The sequence below is a fragment of the Coturnix japonica genome, chromosome 1 (genome assembly GCF_001577835.2).
Source record: "Coturnix japonica isolate 7356 chromosome 1, Coturnix japonica 2.1, whole genome shotgun sequence".
Taxonomy (NCBI): Eukaryota; Metazoa; Chordata; class Aves; order Galliformes; family Phasianidae; genus Coturnix; species Coturnix japonica.
The window spans coordinates 30,079,205-30,094,986 of NC_029516.1; the positions used below are offsets into that span (position 1 = coordinate 30,079,205).

Sequence of the window (15,782 nt, forward strand, 5' to 3'; positions counted from 1 at the left end):
CCCCTGGCACTGCTGGCGATGCCATGCATGTCGGTGCCCACCAGAGCTGAGATGTGGGGAGGGCTGGGCACCAATGGGCTGCATGGAACTCCTGAGCCAGCACCGAACCCCCACAGAGTGTGTCAAACCAAAGAGGAGCAGGGCAATGAGAAAGGAGGGGAAAATACCACCCGCAGGATGATAAATGAACCAGACAGCTGCTGTGCTGGGTACAGCCTGTTGGGAAGGGCCTCGATCTGCCCCAGACAACAAAAAAGCCTCACTGACCGGAATTCCAGGGAGAACTTAAATGCAGGGATGATACCAAATCATTGCAGCTGGCTGTAGCCCTGTATTTGTAGAAGAGCAAATAAAGGATCGCCTCCTACTGCTTAAGGCAATAAATGCTCAGGAGTAAAGGTTGGGGACATTTTGACTTTTTAGAGCCGGCGAAATTATGCACTGAAATGTCCAAGAAAGACAATGTAATTCTGATCTTATGCAGCCTAAAATTCATGAGTTCAGAGTTCTCATTTGTCAGCGCATCTAAACAATCTATCTCGAGTTAGCTGCAGTAAAGATCTAATTATCTTTTCTATTGCAGCTACTTCCTCTTCCCTTCGTATTACACGGCATCGCTGCAGACCATTCCCGCAGCCTCAAATTTATGATTAATTGTTCGTAAATTATTAAACGTGGCTCTCTGAGTCATCTGTTCTTTATCTACCTGCAGACGCGTTTTGTCTGCCTTGATCGCACAGCTTTCATTAACCTTGTCCTCAAAGCAGAATTCCTCCCTCAAATCATTCCCCGTCCCTAAAAAGTTATGGCATCCTTTGTTTTGAAAAGTGGAAGGACTTCAAAAAAGAAATCCCTCGTCTTTCCTCGTAACAAGAACAGGATGTGCAGTAACTCTGGTTTACATAAGCCTTCCTGGAAAGCAGAGCGTGACTCTGGAATCAATAAAGGCTGCAGTGCAATGCTATAAAGAAGTGAAGTTTTTGTGAAGGTGCGTTGCTGTACAAGGGTACATTAAGAAGATGAAACATCAGGTCTCCGTCTTACAGCAACTATACAAAACATAAGAAATTCCTTTGTGTAGCTTTAGTTAAGCGAGTGTGTTCAGTATAAGGGCATGAATGTGCCATCACACTTATTGCAAGAGGAATTCTAGACAGAAGTCCACATCTGAACATCTATAATATATATATAATATATATATATATAAAGGAAAAAAGCTTTACTTGACCTGCAACCTCAGAGGATGCAGGTCATAAGAGATGCAAAGCAGTAGCGTGATGTGGACAGCGCTCCATTAGGGTCACCTGACGCTGCTGGCGCTGTCTTACTTGGCTTACACTGAGGAGACAAAGTCGTGCTGAAGAGTATTTACGCTGTAATGTTAAACTTGGTCAGTGTCCTGACTGCAGCAATACACTGCAGGGCTTACGCGGGAGTAAGGAAAGCCAGAGTGAGTGCAGCAGATTGTTCATCTGAGCATGCTGTTGTGCTGAGAGTGCCAGGCACATACACAGCATACAGGAGCAGTGTAGAACAACTGTTCTCATTGCTTTTCAACTGCATTTGGAGTAAAATAAGAATGGGGACAACTAGTTGTGCTACAACATGACATTTGAAGATGGTAGTAAGAACCTGGCTCTAGACTTGCAGGCCCTGTGTCTTGGTACTGTGCTGGGGTGTCAGGTCCTGGTATCTGCAGTACCTGTAATTGCCTCTTTGGTTACTGAACCTGCCATGACAACTTCCTTCAGTGGAATCAATGAATTCACCCTTGGCTTTACTCTAATATAAACTGAAAGGGGAATTTCAGACAGGGGTTCCTAAGAAACTGAGGAGGATGGAAAGCATACTGCAGCTACACTGTCAATGCAAAACTTACACCCAGTTTTTCATACCACAGAGATGATGCCCGATCACTTTGCATAGCAATTTGTTGAGGCAGAACATGGCAGCTGGCAGCCTGAGCAGTGAAGTCTTACAGTAGCAAACAGCTCGGAGGTCTCCAAGAGCTCTTCCTATGAGCAATGACACCTCATGGGGACTCACTTTGCTGAATTAAGAAAGCGTGAGACCTCCCCTCCTCTCACTACAAGGATGACATCGAGGCTCCAGAACTTGTCTAGGGAAGGGCAATGAAAGTCTGGAGCACAAATCTTAATCGGGAGTGGCTGAGGGAGCTGGAATTGTTCAGTCTGGAGAAGAGGAGGCTCAGGAGAGACCTTATCACTCTGTAATTGCCTGATGGAGGTTGTGTTGAGGTGGAGGCCAGTCTCTTCTCCTGTACAACCAGTGACAGGACAAAAAGGAATGACTTAAACTTGTGCCAGGGGAGGTTCAGGTTGGATATTAAGAAAAAGGTTTTCTCATAAAGAGTGGCGACACATTGGCACGGGCTGCCCAGGGAGGTGCTGGAGTCAACGTCCAGGGAGATAATCAATAACCATGTAGGTGTGGCACTGAGGGACACGGTTAGTGGGTGTGCTGGTGGTGCGGTGGTGGTTGGACTCAATGATCTTAGTTCTATCTCCCAACCTTAATGATTCCATGACACCACAATCCTAAAACAGCGTTCTACTGGTCTGTATCGCACGACTAATACACAAAGACTCAGGTACTCTCCATGACACAGCCAGAATAATAATGGTTATAGATATAGATGTGTATATATATAATTTAAAATTTTATTTAAAATGTTGCGCATACACTTCTTCAGCATCCTCCTCTTTTTTTGTTTTTTTCATTGCACTGAAAAGTTTCAAAAAACACAAAATAGATCCCTTTACCAAACAATTTTTTGTTCTTAGGTTACAAAAAGATTAACATTTCACAGTCACAAAACATAAGTACATTGGTCCAAAACACCTTTCTCCAGCAGCTCCGTTGTTCTTCAAGACATACAGAACATAGGCAGTTCTATGGGTCTCCAAATAAGATGACTTGTCCAACAAGGGAAAGAAAAAAAAGTGGCAGCTATTAAAAACCAAAACAAACCCAAATGAGATATTTATGAACCAACATCACCACCAACAGTCAAAAAAAAAAAGAAAATAATGAGAGTGGAGGCGGACAAGGGCATCCTCCTTCAAGTACATCACAGGTAGAAATACAGCAGCACAGTCACAGCATCGTTTGGCCGCTCTGTCTACGGCAGCCACATCACTGCATCTTCATCTCAGACACATGGAGGAAAACTATTTACACACCAAGGATGTCGGAGGAACAACAGTTCCGTATGGTTTGCAACTCATGTTTGATACAAGCGTTGGAATCATTTGCACAAAACGCTTTAAAATATAAAAGGAAGCGGGATGCTGAGGCAGGAAGGAGTGTGGCGGATTTGCTTGGAGCACGTAGTGTTCTTTAAAACATAAAAGCTCAAAGCCAAAACATCGAGTGTAGTTCTCACTTCTTCAAGACTATCCGGGAGGTGCAGCGCCTACCACACCTCACAGACCTCCCTGATGTACTTTAATGTGGAAGCAACTTCAACATGGAAAATCACTGCTGATAGCAAACTAGGCCTGCTTTTCCTTTAGTCGTCAGCCCTGTCGCTCTTTCAAATTCCTTGTATTAAAACCAATTTCTCTCTCCAGCATGAGGACATCATTGAAAATTAGCCCTCTTAGACAGCAGGCTTCTGTGTTCACAAAGGAAGCATCACCGCATTAATTTAGCAAGAGACAGTTGTGTGCCTCACTTCACATGTGGCTGAAATTTCCAACTACTGTCTTCGTCAAGTTAAGCAAAGATGACTTCAGGCTGTAGTGAGACAGGAAAGCTGTGAGACAGCTGTACTACCCTCTGCAACACTATTCACAAGAGAATGGCAGAAGCTGCTCCTTTTGAAGTTCTAGAAATTGGACTGGATCAGGCACCAGAAGGCAGTGTTAATGGCGCTGCCTACTGATCTGAACTATGAGGCATGCCACTGATCTGAACTACTACGCTTCCTTTTCTCACTCTTGTCCAAGAAATGATAACCTACCAACGTACTGGCACGGTGAGCAATACCTACTAAGACAGAGGTAACCAGGACTGAGGCTCCTTGCTGCTAATGCTGAGACAACATTGGGTGCTAACAGAACTTCACTAGATGAAAAGCTACAGTGCCACCAGGATCGGGCAGTGACTAAGGTAATGTGCCTGGGATCTAAACACTGGAGCTGGTGCTGAGCGGTCTGCTCCTAACTGAGGGGCTGCAGAGATGGTGACATCCATCCCGTACCCAACCGAAAGGTGCATTGTGCACTGTGGATCACAACTCCTCTCTGTCACCAGTGATTTCTAATGCCACGACTCCTCACATAATGCACATTATGGAGAGAATAGGAAATGCTTTGTTATCCTTGCTTCACACGTGGCATCTCCCTGCTTACTGTCTGTACCACCTTGGTGTGTGTACGCACCACGCCACAAAGCAGAGCACAGTGCAGGCGTGTAAGAAGCCCTGAATGAAAGCGGACAGAAGTGAAAGCCCAGGCACCAAAGCAGTGAACCGCAGATGTACCAGAGCCACTCACAGTAGCTAAGCCTGTAAACGGTGTAATGGACATTTTGTAAACAAGCAAAACAAAAAACACCACAGCACGGTTTCAGTCACACACAGCTGAGTAGGAAGCTTTTTATTACTCTTGAAAATGTTCAGAGTTGATGCTAATTGATATTAATTGTTGATGCTGCACCTCTGCCCTTTCCAGAAGGGCTCACAGCTGACACAGCGTGACCTGGGTGGGCACAGCAGTTGCCGGGAAGCAGGCTGACTGATGGCAGTACCTCGGATGAACAACAGACGCTGGAGGCTGATGCAAAGAGCTGTACCATTGCACGACAGGTTTTGCTCCAATAACTTATCAGTGAGTCTGGTCCCATCAAGTCGCTCTGCTGCTCCACCTCTCTTGAGGAGTGTTTAAAAACACCTCTGAAAGAGGGCATTTCCATTGCCTTGACATTTCGCTTTTATATTTTGGCAAATACCGCACTGGAAATTCATTCAACCCCATTGAACTCAGTGGGTTCATAGTGACTGGTACGTCTGCTGACCCCATGACACTAAATAATGAAGACTAACAACGCATGGGCACAAAAACATTTGACTCAGGATTGAAGGTGGTCACAGCGAGCACCAGCTTTGTTGCTGTTCATGTGACTTCAGAGGAACTGCCATTAGTTTCCCCATTAAAAAAAAAAAAAAGGACAACACAACTGCATTTGCAAAGAGACAACAGGAGTTACAAAGAACACAAAAAGCATCTTGACAAGTTTATTAGGCAAAATAATAATAATAATAAAAAAAAAAAAAAAGAAAAAAAAGAGCACAGAAAGATCTCTTGGTTGAACTTTGAAACATGTGTGGGACCATGTGAAAAACACTCTGGGCTTCAAACCTGCCAATCTCTTCACCCAGGTGCACAAAGAAGGCGAGAGAAAGGGGGAAAAACAAAAAGGAACAAACAGATAAAGCATGGCAACACCTAATCAGATGTGACTGATACTGGAGCACTAGAACATAAAACACCAGTGTTCTGCACTGCTTCATCACATGCAGGCACTGGGGAATGCATGGAACAGTTCTCAGACTAAAATCACTCAGCTGGATGCATGTCTGAGCCATTACACACTGTGTTGGCTCATCTCAATTTGAAACTCCTACTGGGTCTAGAAATTAAAGAAAGGGCATTTTAAACCCACTGAGAATGTTGCACTTGTACTTTGGATGCAGTCAAATAAAGTATCTGGGCTGCTACACCGAACAGCACTGTACTTTGTTTCTATAGCACGTTATAAATTACAGAACTGGCAAGCTCTAGGCCACTCTTGTTCAGGAGAAAGCCTGCACATCTTCAGGAACTTCAAGGACACAGCGTCCTCCTCTTAGAGCTGGCAGTTTCTCCTTTAGAAAGGATAAAACATCTGTGAGATGCCTAGTTGGTGCTCCACGGTTAGCCCAGCTTCCTGTCTTCTGGCTATCCAAGAAGTAGCTTTTATGGACAAGTCAGATTAGCAGCTCCAAAAGGATGAGGTCTGGGACAACAGAGGCTAAATCTAACTCCCCAGCTGATATATCTGCCTATAAATGAGAATCTAGGGATTTATTTAGTTTTTAATTGCGGCCAGTGAAGAGCTCTCTGTCCACAGAACAGGCAGTCAAGTCAAGCTGCAGATTTGCTCAGTTGTTACCCTCTTGGACTAGTGCTTGCACTCTGATAACATCCTTGGACTTTCGTTATTTAAATAGACTGCTAAGAAAAAGCTGACAAAGCTACCCAAGGGCTTGTCACTATCACAGTGATCTCCTGATCCTCAGCCGCAGTCCTCAACAACCAAGAGGATGTGAAGTTATTAACTGTCACCTTCTAATCACCAAGTCAAGCAAGAAAACCAAGAAGTGAAATCACTCTTAAATAGATCACCATCTGAGCATCTAAACTGGTAACCAGAACAATACCATCACTTCAAGTAGAAACCCAGCTGAAAATACACTCAGGAGCCCAAATAAATGTAGAGTTTTTCCTCAGTCGAGGTTCAGTGTGATCGGGAATCCTTCCAACAGGACAAGGCAGACAGAACCATTCAAAGAATGAAAATCTCTGATCCCAAAGGAACCAGAACCTCCAGGTAAACATCACATAATGCCGAGCTTGCTTGCTCTGTGTAAGCATGGTACACACAACAGGGAGTCTTGACAAATAATTCTTCATACCTGAACAGATCTCGCAATACAGGACTGTGACCTATTTCTCCTGGACAATTTTGCAGGTGGCTGTTTTAGCTGCAGTAAACAGGCATAGTCACACGAAAAACAATTTCAGTTTTCCTACTAAAATACAGGAGTATAATCTACTGAAGAAGAGACCAGAGGGAAGGAATGGGGATTCAAAGGACTGTATCAGTTTGCTGTTGTCCGTAGGCAAGTCACGAAAGCAACTTTCTGGAAGAAGAAAACTCTTGAGTCTCATTTATATGTATAAAAGTATTTTTAAATGAGATGTGATCCAAGTCACCGCTCTGAATATTTCGGGTTAGGCTTCAGGAGCCTCCTTGGCTTCTGATACCCACTTCTACTTTCACAACTGAAATGGCTCTTCCAAGCTACATGGCAAACTGAAAAGAATATTTCTTACTTCAGGTCTTTACCTGGAGGGATGACAGAATCCACAATATTCTAGCAGCATTTTGATCTCATACCCCTTAAGCACCAAAACCTTTACTACAGGGGAGTTGTAATCTTAAGGGTTATCTGTAATCATATATAGTCTATGTGCAGAGCCCTATGTTTCGGGCAGAAAAATACCCCTCCAGCATTAGCTATGAATAGACTACATCAATTGGAGACGTCTTGGTCAGATCATCCAAAACACATCGTCTCTTACAGGCCCTTCCCCAACAGATCCCCTTTCAATAACCACTCTCGATGCTACTTTCACGACTGCTTGTTCCCATGTATTAAAGGAATGACGTAGACAGAAATGTCGTCTCCAGAGCCCAGCCTGTCGTTGGATATTCGCCAGCCCCGGTCCTTCAGCACTCCCCGGGCTCGCATCACCAGGTCCTGCGCCGCCAGTGTGTACCTGGGGGAAGGCAGAAGACAGCTGGTACCATGCGCTATGCTTGTGAGGAAAGCCTTTGAGATGGACATGTGTGAGGTACAAGGACAAGTCACTCAGCATTTCAGAAGCAGATAAATGTTAACAACCACCTCCCCACACAGCTTTTATCTCAGAATCTTGAGGTATTTCATAGCAATCGTTGGTCAAAAGGTGGCTGGTCATTTTGGGTGCTCAACTTCACCAGTTTTCAGAAAATATTTTACACTTCTGTTTATACTTCCTTTAGCAAATTAAGTTTCTAGGAGTGGTTTGAAGAATCAAGGACACAAAATAACACCACTCATTTACTGATTCCTATATGGCCGTGGGCTGAAACACCTGGAGATAAATATGGGCTGACTCACTTTGGTGGGACACTGTAATGAAGCAAGTGATTAGAAAACAAGCAATAGTTAGAAATAAAATCCAAATTGTGCTTTAAACCAAGCAGATAAGCTGTCTATTGTCCTTGTCTGTAAGGATTTTCAATTCTCTTTTATAGTGAAATTGGAAAAGGAAAGTTCCAGCTAAAATAGCCTGATTAACAGAATACTGAGCTCCCTTCTCATTTGTATATTCAATGTTGTCAGGTGCTTAATTTAGTGAAATACTGACAGTTTCCTGTTGCTTCAAAACTGTGCCAGGCTGACTGGCATTATACATATTCTCTGCCCTTAGAAAAGATGAGATGCCGCCTGGGGTCACAGAAAGCTGTGTAGAAGTAATGCTCTGCCCTGCACCATCCATAGCACAGAACCAGTTGTTTACAGCTGGATTATTTCTACAAGAAGTCCTAATTCAGCAATCCTTCCAATCCTGACGCACTATTGATCAGAAATGTTCTCCCATATCCCTTTACCTGCTGTTACTCGATCAAAACATCTGTGTGCCAGTTCAGAAGTTTCTGCTGAAAGAAATCTCATTATGGATGAACAGCTACTCCAGTCAATTCTCAACCCAACACCTGCCTGAGTTGTTTCAAATTTAGCTGGGTGTACATCTGGAGTAAAGTGTAAAGCTGGAGTACAGATTTTCTATTGGTTCACTAATCAAAAAATAATCAAACAGTTAAGAGACTCACAAGGAAAATAAAACAACAGCTCAATATCGTGCCTGCCTGTATTTTATTTAAAGCTTAATTATCAGCCTCTAATAGGATGAAGGGCTCTCTATAAAGCCCTCTGTAAAGCTCGGATAATCGAAAGCAAAGGCACTTCAGTAATTCACAGAAAGCAGGAAGGACAAGAAAGGTTGGCATTTCAAGACCCCCTTTTCTAGGGAGGATCCTGGGCAAGAAGTGATCGGCCCAGATCTGCCTGAGGCACAGGGCAGAACAGTATCTCCACTCATCAGAAGTGGACAAAAAAAAGGTGTTTATTAATTGACCAAGGATTGTTCTAATCCCAGAAAATTTCACCAAAGAATGAGTTATTAAATGTATCCACTAAACAAACTTTATTTGCTCTCCTAGGTGAAAAATACCCGTTTTATTATGTTCCATTGCTACAGTATTGGTTCCCTAAGCTTAAAAGTCTCCTTTGAATCAGGCACAGAGAGATTTACTTTCTCTAAGAAGTAACGTTCACTGCAAATAAACCAACATCTCGCTGCAAAGAAGGCTTGATGTTAAGTCCAAATAACGTTCTGCAGAGGTAATGCACTACCTGCTCCCAGTGGTACAGACAGAGTGGTAAACTTTCCAGGCCCTTCTAGCTTTGACATGAGATTTGCTTTTAGTGACTGGAGAAGGGTCAGAGGGTTGTTCTGCACCACTCAGGGCGGCGACTTGAACAGATACACTTGTGCACATGTGTGCATTCTCTCTGCAGGTTCTAAGATCATCTGCACCAAAGATCTCGAGGTCTAACAGCAGGAGGTGATAAGAGTTGGCCATATTGTCCTAACAACAACACAAAACTTGGTTTCCTAAGGGAAAAAATAACACAAACACACTTGCATTCCTCAGTTCCCAAATCCCCAAATCAGATGCAGGGCTAAAGAATACAAAGACTCCACATGGTAAGCGAGAAACTGAAGCACTCTTTCACAGCATGAATGCAAAGAGAATTTTGGCTAAGAACATCTTTTTCAAGGGCTTCTCAGCTACTGTCAGAACTTAAGAGAAGCAAACACCCGCCATCCTGGCAGAAAACTTTGCCTTGCTTCTTTTCTAATTAATGAGAGCTCCCCACATCTAAGGAGTACAAAGGCATACATATTGCTCTTTATTGCGTAAAGATTTGCTGCTTAATGTTTGGATAGGGCAAGATTAAAACAGAAGTCTAATAAACCAGAAGTCTCTTGTAGGCAGACTGAAATACACAAGAAAAGCGGCACATTGAAGCAGAGAAGAAGGAACAGGTGAAGGCAGCAGCAAGGTAACACTTTCCTCTCCTAGCATGGAGCCGAATTGGAGCAATGCCGTTCAACTTGGCACTAAGGAGAGGGGGTGAGTTTCGTGTACCTGGAGATGAATAGCAGCAGCAGTCCATTATCGAGTGCTTTTATTCTCCAGCGCTGTGAACTAGAGATTCAGCTGTCAAGACAGCATTAGAGAACTGCTGAAGTAGTTTTAAAGTACCCACTTCCTCCTAATGAACAGTCTTGCTGGAATACAACTTCTGTGTTTTAAGAATATATATATATATAAATAATTTTTTTTTCTCCTGCTCAAGCTTTCAGTATTGATCAGTGGAAGTACTGCAGAAGAAACAGTGACAGCAGGGGCAACTTGCTGCTGTTTGAGCAGCTTCTTATCCCCTCACACTCAGCAGAGGCAAAGCAGCTCCCCAGCACCCTTGTAAATCTCCACAAGGGTGAAGGAGAGTGTGAGAGGGGATGAAAAAGGATGGGAAGGAGGAGGAGGAGCAGAAGACTCCCAAGGTCGGTGTGTTAGCCTGTGCAGGTGCAGCTGAAGGAAATGCTGAAAATTCTCACTTTTTTTCATCTTCATACTTCTACAGACAGATGTATCAAAAACAGCAGTGTGTCATTACCACCCATTCTCCGTGCTCAGGGTCCTTCATGCTCCTGTCTGAACTGAGCTAGCAAAGAAATCCAACTCAAGCTCAGCTTCTTCACTCTGTCACTGAATTGTCCAGCCCTCACAGAGAAACCGCTCTCTCATCACGTCTGTTCTCATCACTCATTGCCCAGATCCCCTGGGGTTGTGTCTGCATGGCTGGCTGAAGACAGAACCAGCTTCGCTCCCTCTGCACTTGGAGATGGCCAGGCACACGTTACATTTGACAGGATTCAAAGATGTTTTTCTGTGGGTAACAAACACTCATAGTTCTGACAGTAAATATCAGCAGGAAAGAGTCCCAGGGGCTTTCCCAAGGGCTATGAGCTCTTATCCATCAGGCTGTAAAACGACTCCTAATTCAAATGGGAGAGATGTTGTTCCCTCAAAGAGCTGATTACATAACAGATAATGTATCTCTAAATGCTCTAAAATCTTCCTATTAATTTCCCTCCCCCCCCAAGAATGCTGCTGTCAGGGAATAAGTAGGCTACCGGGTCAGATGGATGCAGGGTCCACTCCAACAGGTAGGTTCTTCAGAACACGGCAGAATTATGAAGCCTAGGGGGCAACTCTCTTTCATTTTGACAAGTTTTCTATATCCCTTGAGATTTTGCATTTCCAGCTGCTCACCTCACCACAGACTCCAGATGCACCCATCACAGAACTTGACACTCTGTGGGATAACATTTCCTCTAAATGCAACACTGATAACACTGCAAACACAATTCTCCTGTCACTGACTAGTAGGAGGAATGAACACAACTCCAGAGTCTGAGGTGCTACGCTATTGTAAATTCATTAGTTATACCTCATTTGGACCACTGAAGTAATTACATAAAACCTCTCACATAGTACTTTAAACCCTTTAAATATTCTTTATAACTGAACAGCAATTCCACAAAGGTAATTTTCATAAATATCACTGTAAACTATACGAGAGACTGTTCTTAAAAACCTTTTCCAAGCTGGCATGAGAAATGTCTTTGTGCCACTATTCGTAAGCCTCTAGATAACCCGGCACAAAGTTACTTAAAAGAACAAATTAATTTTCAGTTCAGATGTCCATTCACAGACCTGGAGGTCAAACACTAATAAATGTGTTTGCTCTAACTCATAATGCAGCAGGCTCAATTCTAGAGTGCGTTATACTCACACTGCTACAAATAGGACTAATCTCCCACAGTTACTGGGACTAAACTGGCACAAATAAATTGACATCTGAGAAAATACTATTTTTCTTTAGTCTCTGATTTCTTGATATTTTACTTGTAATGGATGAAAGATTACTCACCTAGCAGGTAAAAATGATTGAATAAATAATTCCTATTTCTACTGCAACAAAAGCATTATCACCAGTGCTGCGGACACCAGAAGAAACAAGACTGATGCAGTGCACTCACACTGTATTCACAATGAACAGGTAGGACCAGGATGGACAGTAGGAAGAGCCAACCTTTCCTAATTACTAGATGAGAATGGAGACAGAGCGAGGCAGAGGCTTTACATTATACCAGCTGTCTTCGCAGAAGGACAATCAGGGGTGCAGAATTGAGAGAAAAACCTCCCTACCACCTCTGAGCGGTACTAGGGTATAACGGGAAGTTGATTGGGTGGGTCCCCTCCTACTGAACAGCCCATCTGCAGAGCACAGTGCCAGGTGCCGTGGAAGTGCCCCTTGCTAACCATGCCTGATCTCCCTCAGCTGGAAGGCAGAGGAACGTTCATGCCTTGCTGAATTAGAGATGGCCCCGGTTGCCATTAGTGCCCCATCTGCTCTTCAGGGCAAGGAGGAAGGAAGGTCAAAGTACAGCCTCATGCTCATCACCCATTCACCTGACAACTGAGTGCTTGCAGCAAAATGTTATTTTGCATTCCATGCTTCTGAATAAGTGTCCGGATAAGAACATACTGCTTGTGATTTGCTTTGCAGTGCCTGTCACTGTAAATCCCAAGTGGCTGCCAGAGTGTCTGTATCCACTCGTTGTCTTCCTTGTTTGCTGATGGAGAACAGAGCTGACCTCATGAAAATGCCCACTCAGAAATACTAAAAACACAAAGCATTTTGCGACTGGTTTACCCTCAAGAGCTGCTGCATCTGAACAATTGAAACTGGAATATTCATTCAAGTGAGTGAAACAGCCCCGTGTGTTCTCAGTTGGCTGCTGAGATATCCCAGTGCTGAGCTGGGAGATCCCAAACTCCACTTTCTACAGGCCAACTGGGGTGATCTGAGGGCTCTCTTCCCCTACTCTCAGCCCAGTGAGAGGGCAGAAGACAACCATGGCCATCCAAACCTGCATTCTGAAAGGCTTTTCCTCTCGGAACACTCTCTAGAGAAGGATAAAGCTATTTCCACTTTCATCATTCTCTGTCTTAGAAGCAAGAGACTTCTGATCTCTAGCACGATGCTTTAATTCACAGTGACACTGAACTCAGCAGCAGACAGACGGACCAACCCACTCCAGTGCTTTGGTTAGTTGTTTGGGAAGATTTTGTGTGCTTGATGGTGTATTATAAAGAGAGAAGCTGACCAAGTGAGAGGAGATAAATGTGGGAAAATGCAAAGGATCCTTCTGAAATAAACAGAATCCATCAACTTGAAACAGAATCAAGCTCTGCAGCTGTTTTGTCACCACACCTGTTTGGCAGCTGGCAGGCACTGAGCATCCAGTATTGTAAACGGTTTCAAAGGCCACACAGTGACTTGCAATGAGTAGCACCCACATTGTGCTGTATTTATCCATACATATAGAGGGAGAGAGATGTTGATAAAGTCCTAGCGAGAAACAACTCTTTATTGTTAAAAGACCATCCAGGGGAGAGCTAGGTGGAATCTTGTGACTGCTGGAGACCTGTTGTCATGTTCTTCTGAGACTTCAACCTCCTATGATTTCTACAGAATCTACTACAGCACACAGAATGGATCCTATGCCAAGATACCACGATCCCACAACTTTCCTCTGAAGGCATTTCTGAGTTATAACAGACAAAAAACACTTGCTATAGAGACTCTCTGCTGTATAAAAACATGCAAGTTCGCTGAATGTTACCCATATCATATGTTATACACAAATAGACCAAAAAGCCTTTCTTAATTCCAGAGAAGCTGGAAAGCCAAGGGATGAACACAAACCTGTGGGGATCATCAGGGTCACAGTTTGGCAAGAAGTTAGTGACAGCTTCTGCCACTTCTTCATTTAACAGCACATCCCAGAGTCCATCTGTAGCTAGGATCAGAACATCATCCGGCCCATGCTCATACTGCAGTAGGTCATAGACTCTTACCTAAAACACACAAAAAAGCATTCATGAAGGAGGAAACTGACAGATCTGTTTGTGAATTATTGCTGAGATGGATCTGAGATAGTGGGTTGGCCAGGGCACTGAAGCCCATCTCCCGCAGCCCCGCTCAGCTCTCCAGCCTGCAGCTCCTCCTGGCCCAGCTCATCCCTGTGCTGACCCAGTCGGGATGGATGTAAGCGTTGCTGAGCTGGGCTGCATGGCTCTGTGCTGCCAGCGGTGATCAAAGCCAGCCTGGTTCTGCATGCAAAGCTCTTCCCTCTTGCTGGCAGGGCTAGTCAAATGGAACCTAAATAATTTATTTGATGAATTTTTGATATTTTCTAATAAAGTATTCAAAAATAATTGTTTTCATCATTTGTCCAGATCTATTTAACTCTGCCAAATAAATTGTACACGTTTGGAAAGGAGAAGGTACCTCATTTGCTTCTCTAGACCCAAAGCATGCACTGCACTTAAAAATAATGCCCGAGCAAGGAAACGGTCCTACGAAATGAAGAGAAACTCTTTACCTGCTCTATTACAAGTATCTTTAAGATGGGTCTAGACCCATTCTATACTGGCACACAAGTGAACCCCCAAGCGTATTCTCACAATGTTGTTTTGTTGCAATGCCTGCTGGCTTCACCACCACAGCCAGGCCAACCATGGCTGTCAGCATGGCGTGCACTCTCTCCTCAGGAGCAGGAAATTCACATAAAATGCCCAGACCTTTTAATGTAATTATGATTTTATGGGACTGCAGGCAGCTCTGTGGAAACAATCATCTCTACCTCACTGCTAATCCTCACTTGTTCGCCTTTCACTCAAAAGCACAAGAAGGTCATTTGTAAAATGTAACCTCACTTCATTATCTAAGGTAGCGGCTGAGAAAGGACTTTGGAGAAGATTAAAGTTAAGGCAAGATATTCTCTTAATTAGAGCACATTGCCTTATTCAGATTGAGAGGGAATACCATTACAGAAGCGATCCTTATATTCAGCACAGAACTCCTCTCAGATCTGCTACACAAAAGGCAGCAGGTGCCAATGCTCCCATCTCCCAGAGTTCTGCTGTAAGAGCCCAGAGTTGCAACTGGAAAACCAATGGGTGAAGGGGGCAAGCTGGCCACCACGGTGACCAGAAGTGCATTGCACACTCTGATCAGCAAGGTACAGGCAAGTATTTCAGACAGAATCACAGCTAAAGCTCAGGCATCTGCTCAGCAGCAAGCAGATACACCCACCATGGCTCACCCACCCAGGCAAAGCCACAAGAGCCTTTTTCCTCAGCACTGGTGTAGCACCACTCTAGGCCAACACCAGAAGCAGATTATGTTGCCAAGAGTAGATAATCTCCTCAGAAATCTGAAAACAACACAAAACAAAACCTCCACACCCCACAAAAACTGCTCTTACTGGTAATTTGAGTACAAGCGAGGATTTCCTCATGGTAAAAGCTTTGTGAACTGAGAATATCCAGAAAGGAGTGCCAGTGAGAAAAGGGTAGAGCAGGGTGAGCAATAACGGATGGCAGGCTGGTACTCAGGAAAACAGATTGCCAAGGTGACAGAAAACAATGTGGGTCAGCTTCAGGTTAAGACTCCTGTCTACTGAAGGTTCAGGTTACACTTACAGGTGCAGAAGCAAGCCAGATTCTACTGTTCACAAAGCTTTGCCACCAATGCCCTAGGATTCTCACAGTCCCTTTCAAACCAGTCCAGCAAACATCCTTCTTTAACACCTGTGGGACAACAGGACACCCCTTGAAGGCTTCCAGTGTGGTCACCATACTCGTACAACCATCTGACTTGATGTGGAGCAGCTGACCTGTTCATTCATTCATTCTGGCCTAGTATTAAATATGGAGGTTGGTGGCCCTGCCTGTGGAGG

General features: G+C 44.0%; 1 protein-coding gene across 1 annotated transcript in view; it reads right to left on the minus strand.

The window, feature by feature from the left end:
- Positions 1-2,659: 2,659 nt before the first annotated feature.
- PPM1H (protein phosphatase, Mg2+/Mn2+ dependent 1H) overlaps positions 2,660-15,782 on the minus strand; it is a 122,575-nt gene continuing 109,452 nt past the window's right edge. The window contains exons 9-10 of the mRNA XM_015855388.2: positions 13,745-13,896; positions 2,660-7,568 (exon numbers count right to left, since the gene is read on the minus strand). Of these exons, the coding sequence (XP_015710874.1) occupies positions 7,421-7,568; positions 13,745-13,896 (300 nt within the window). The 3' untranslated portion in view covers positions 2,660-7,420. The remainder of the gene's footprint in view (positions 7,569-13,744; positions 13,897-15,782) is intronic.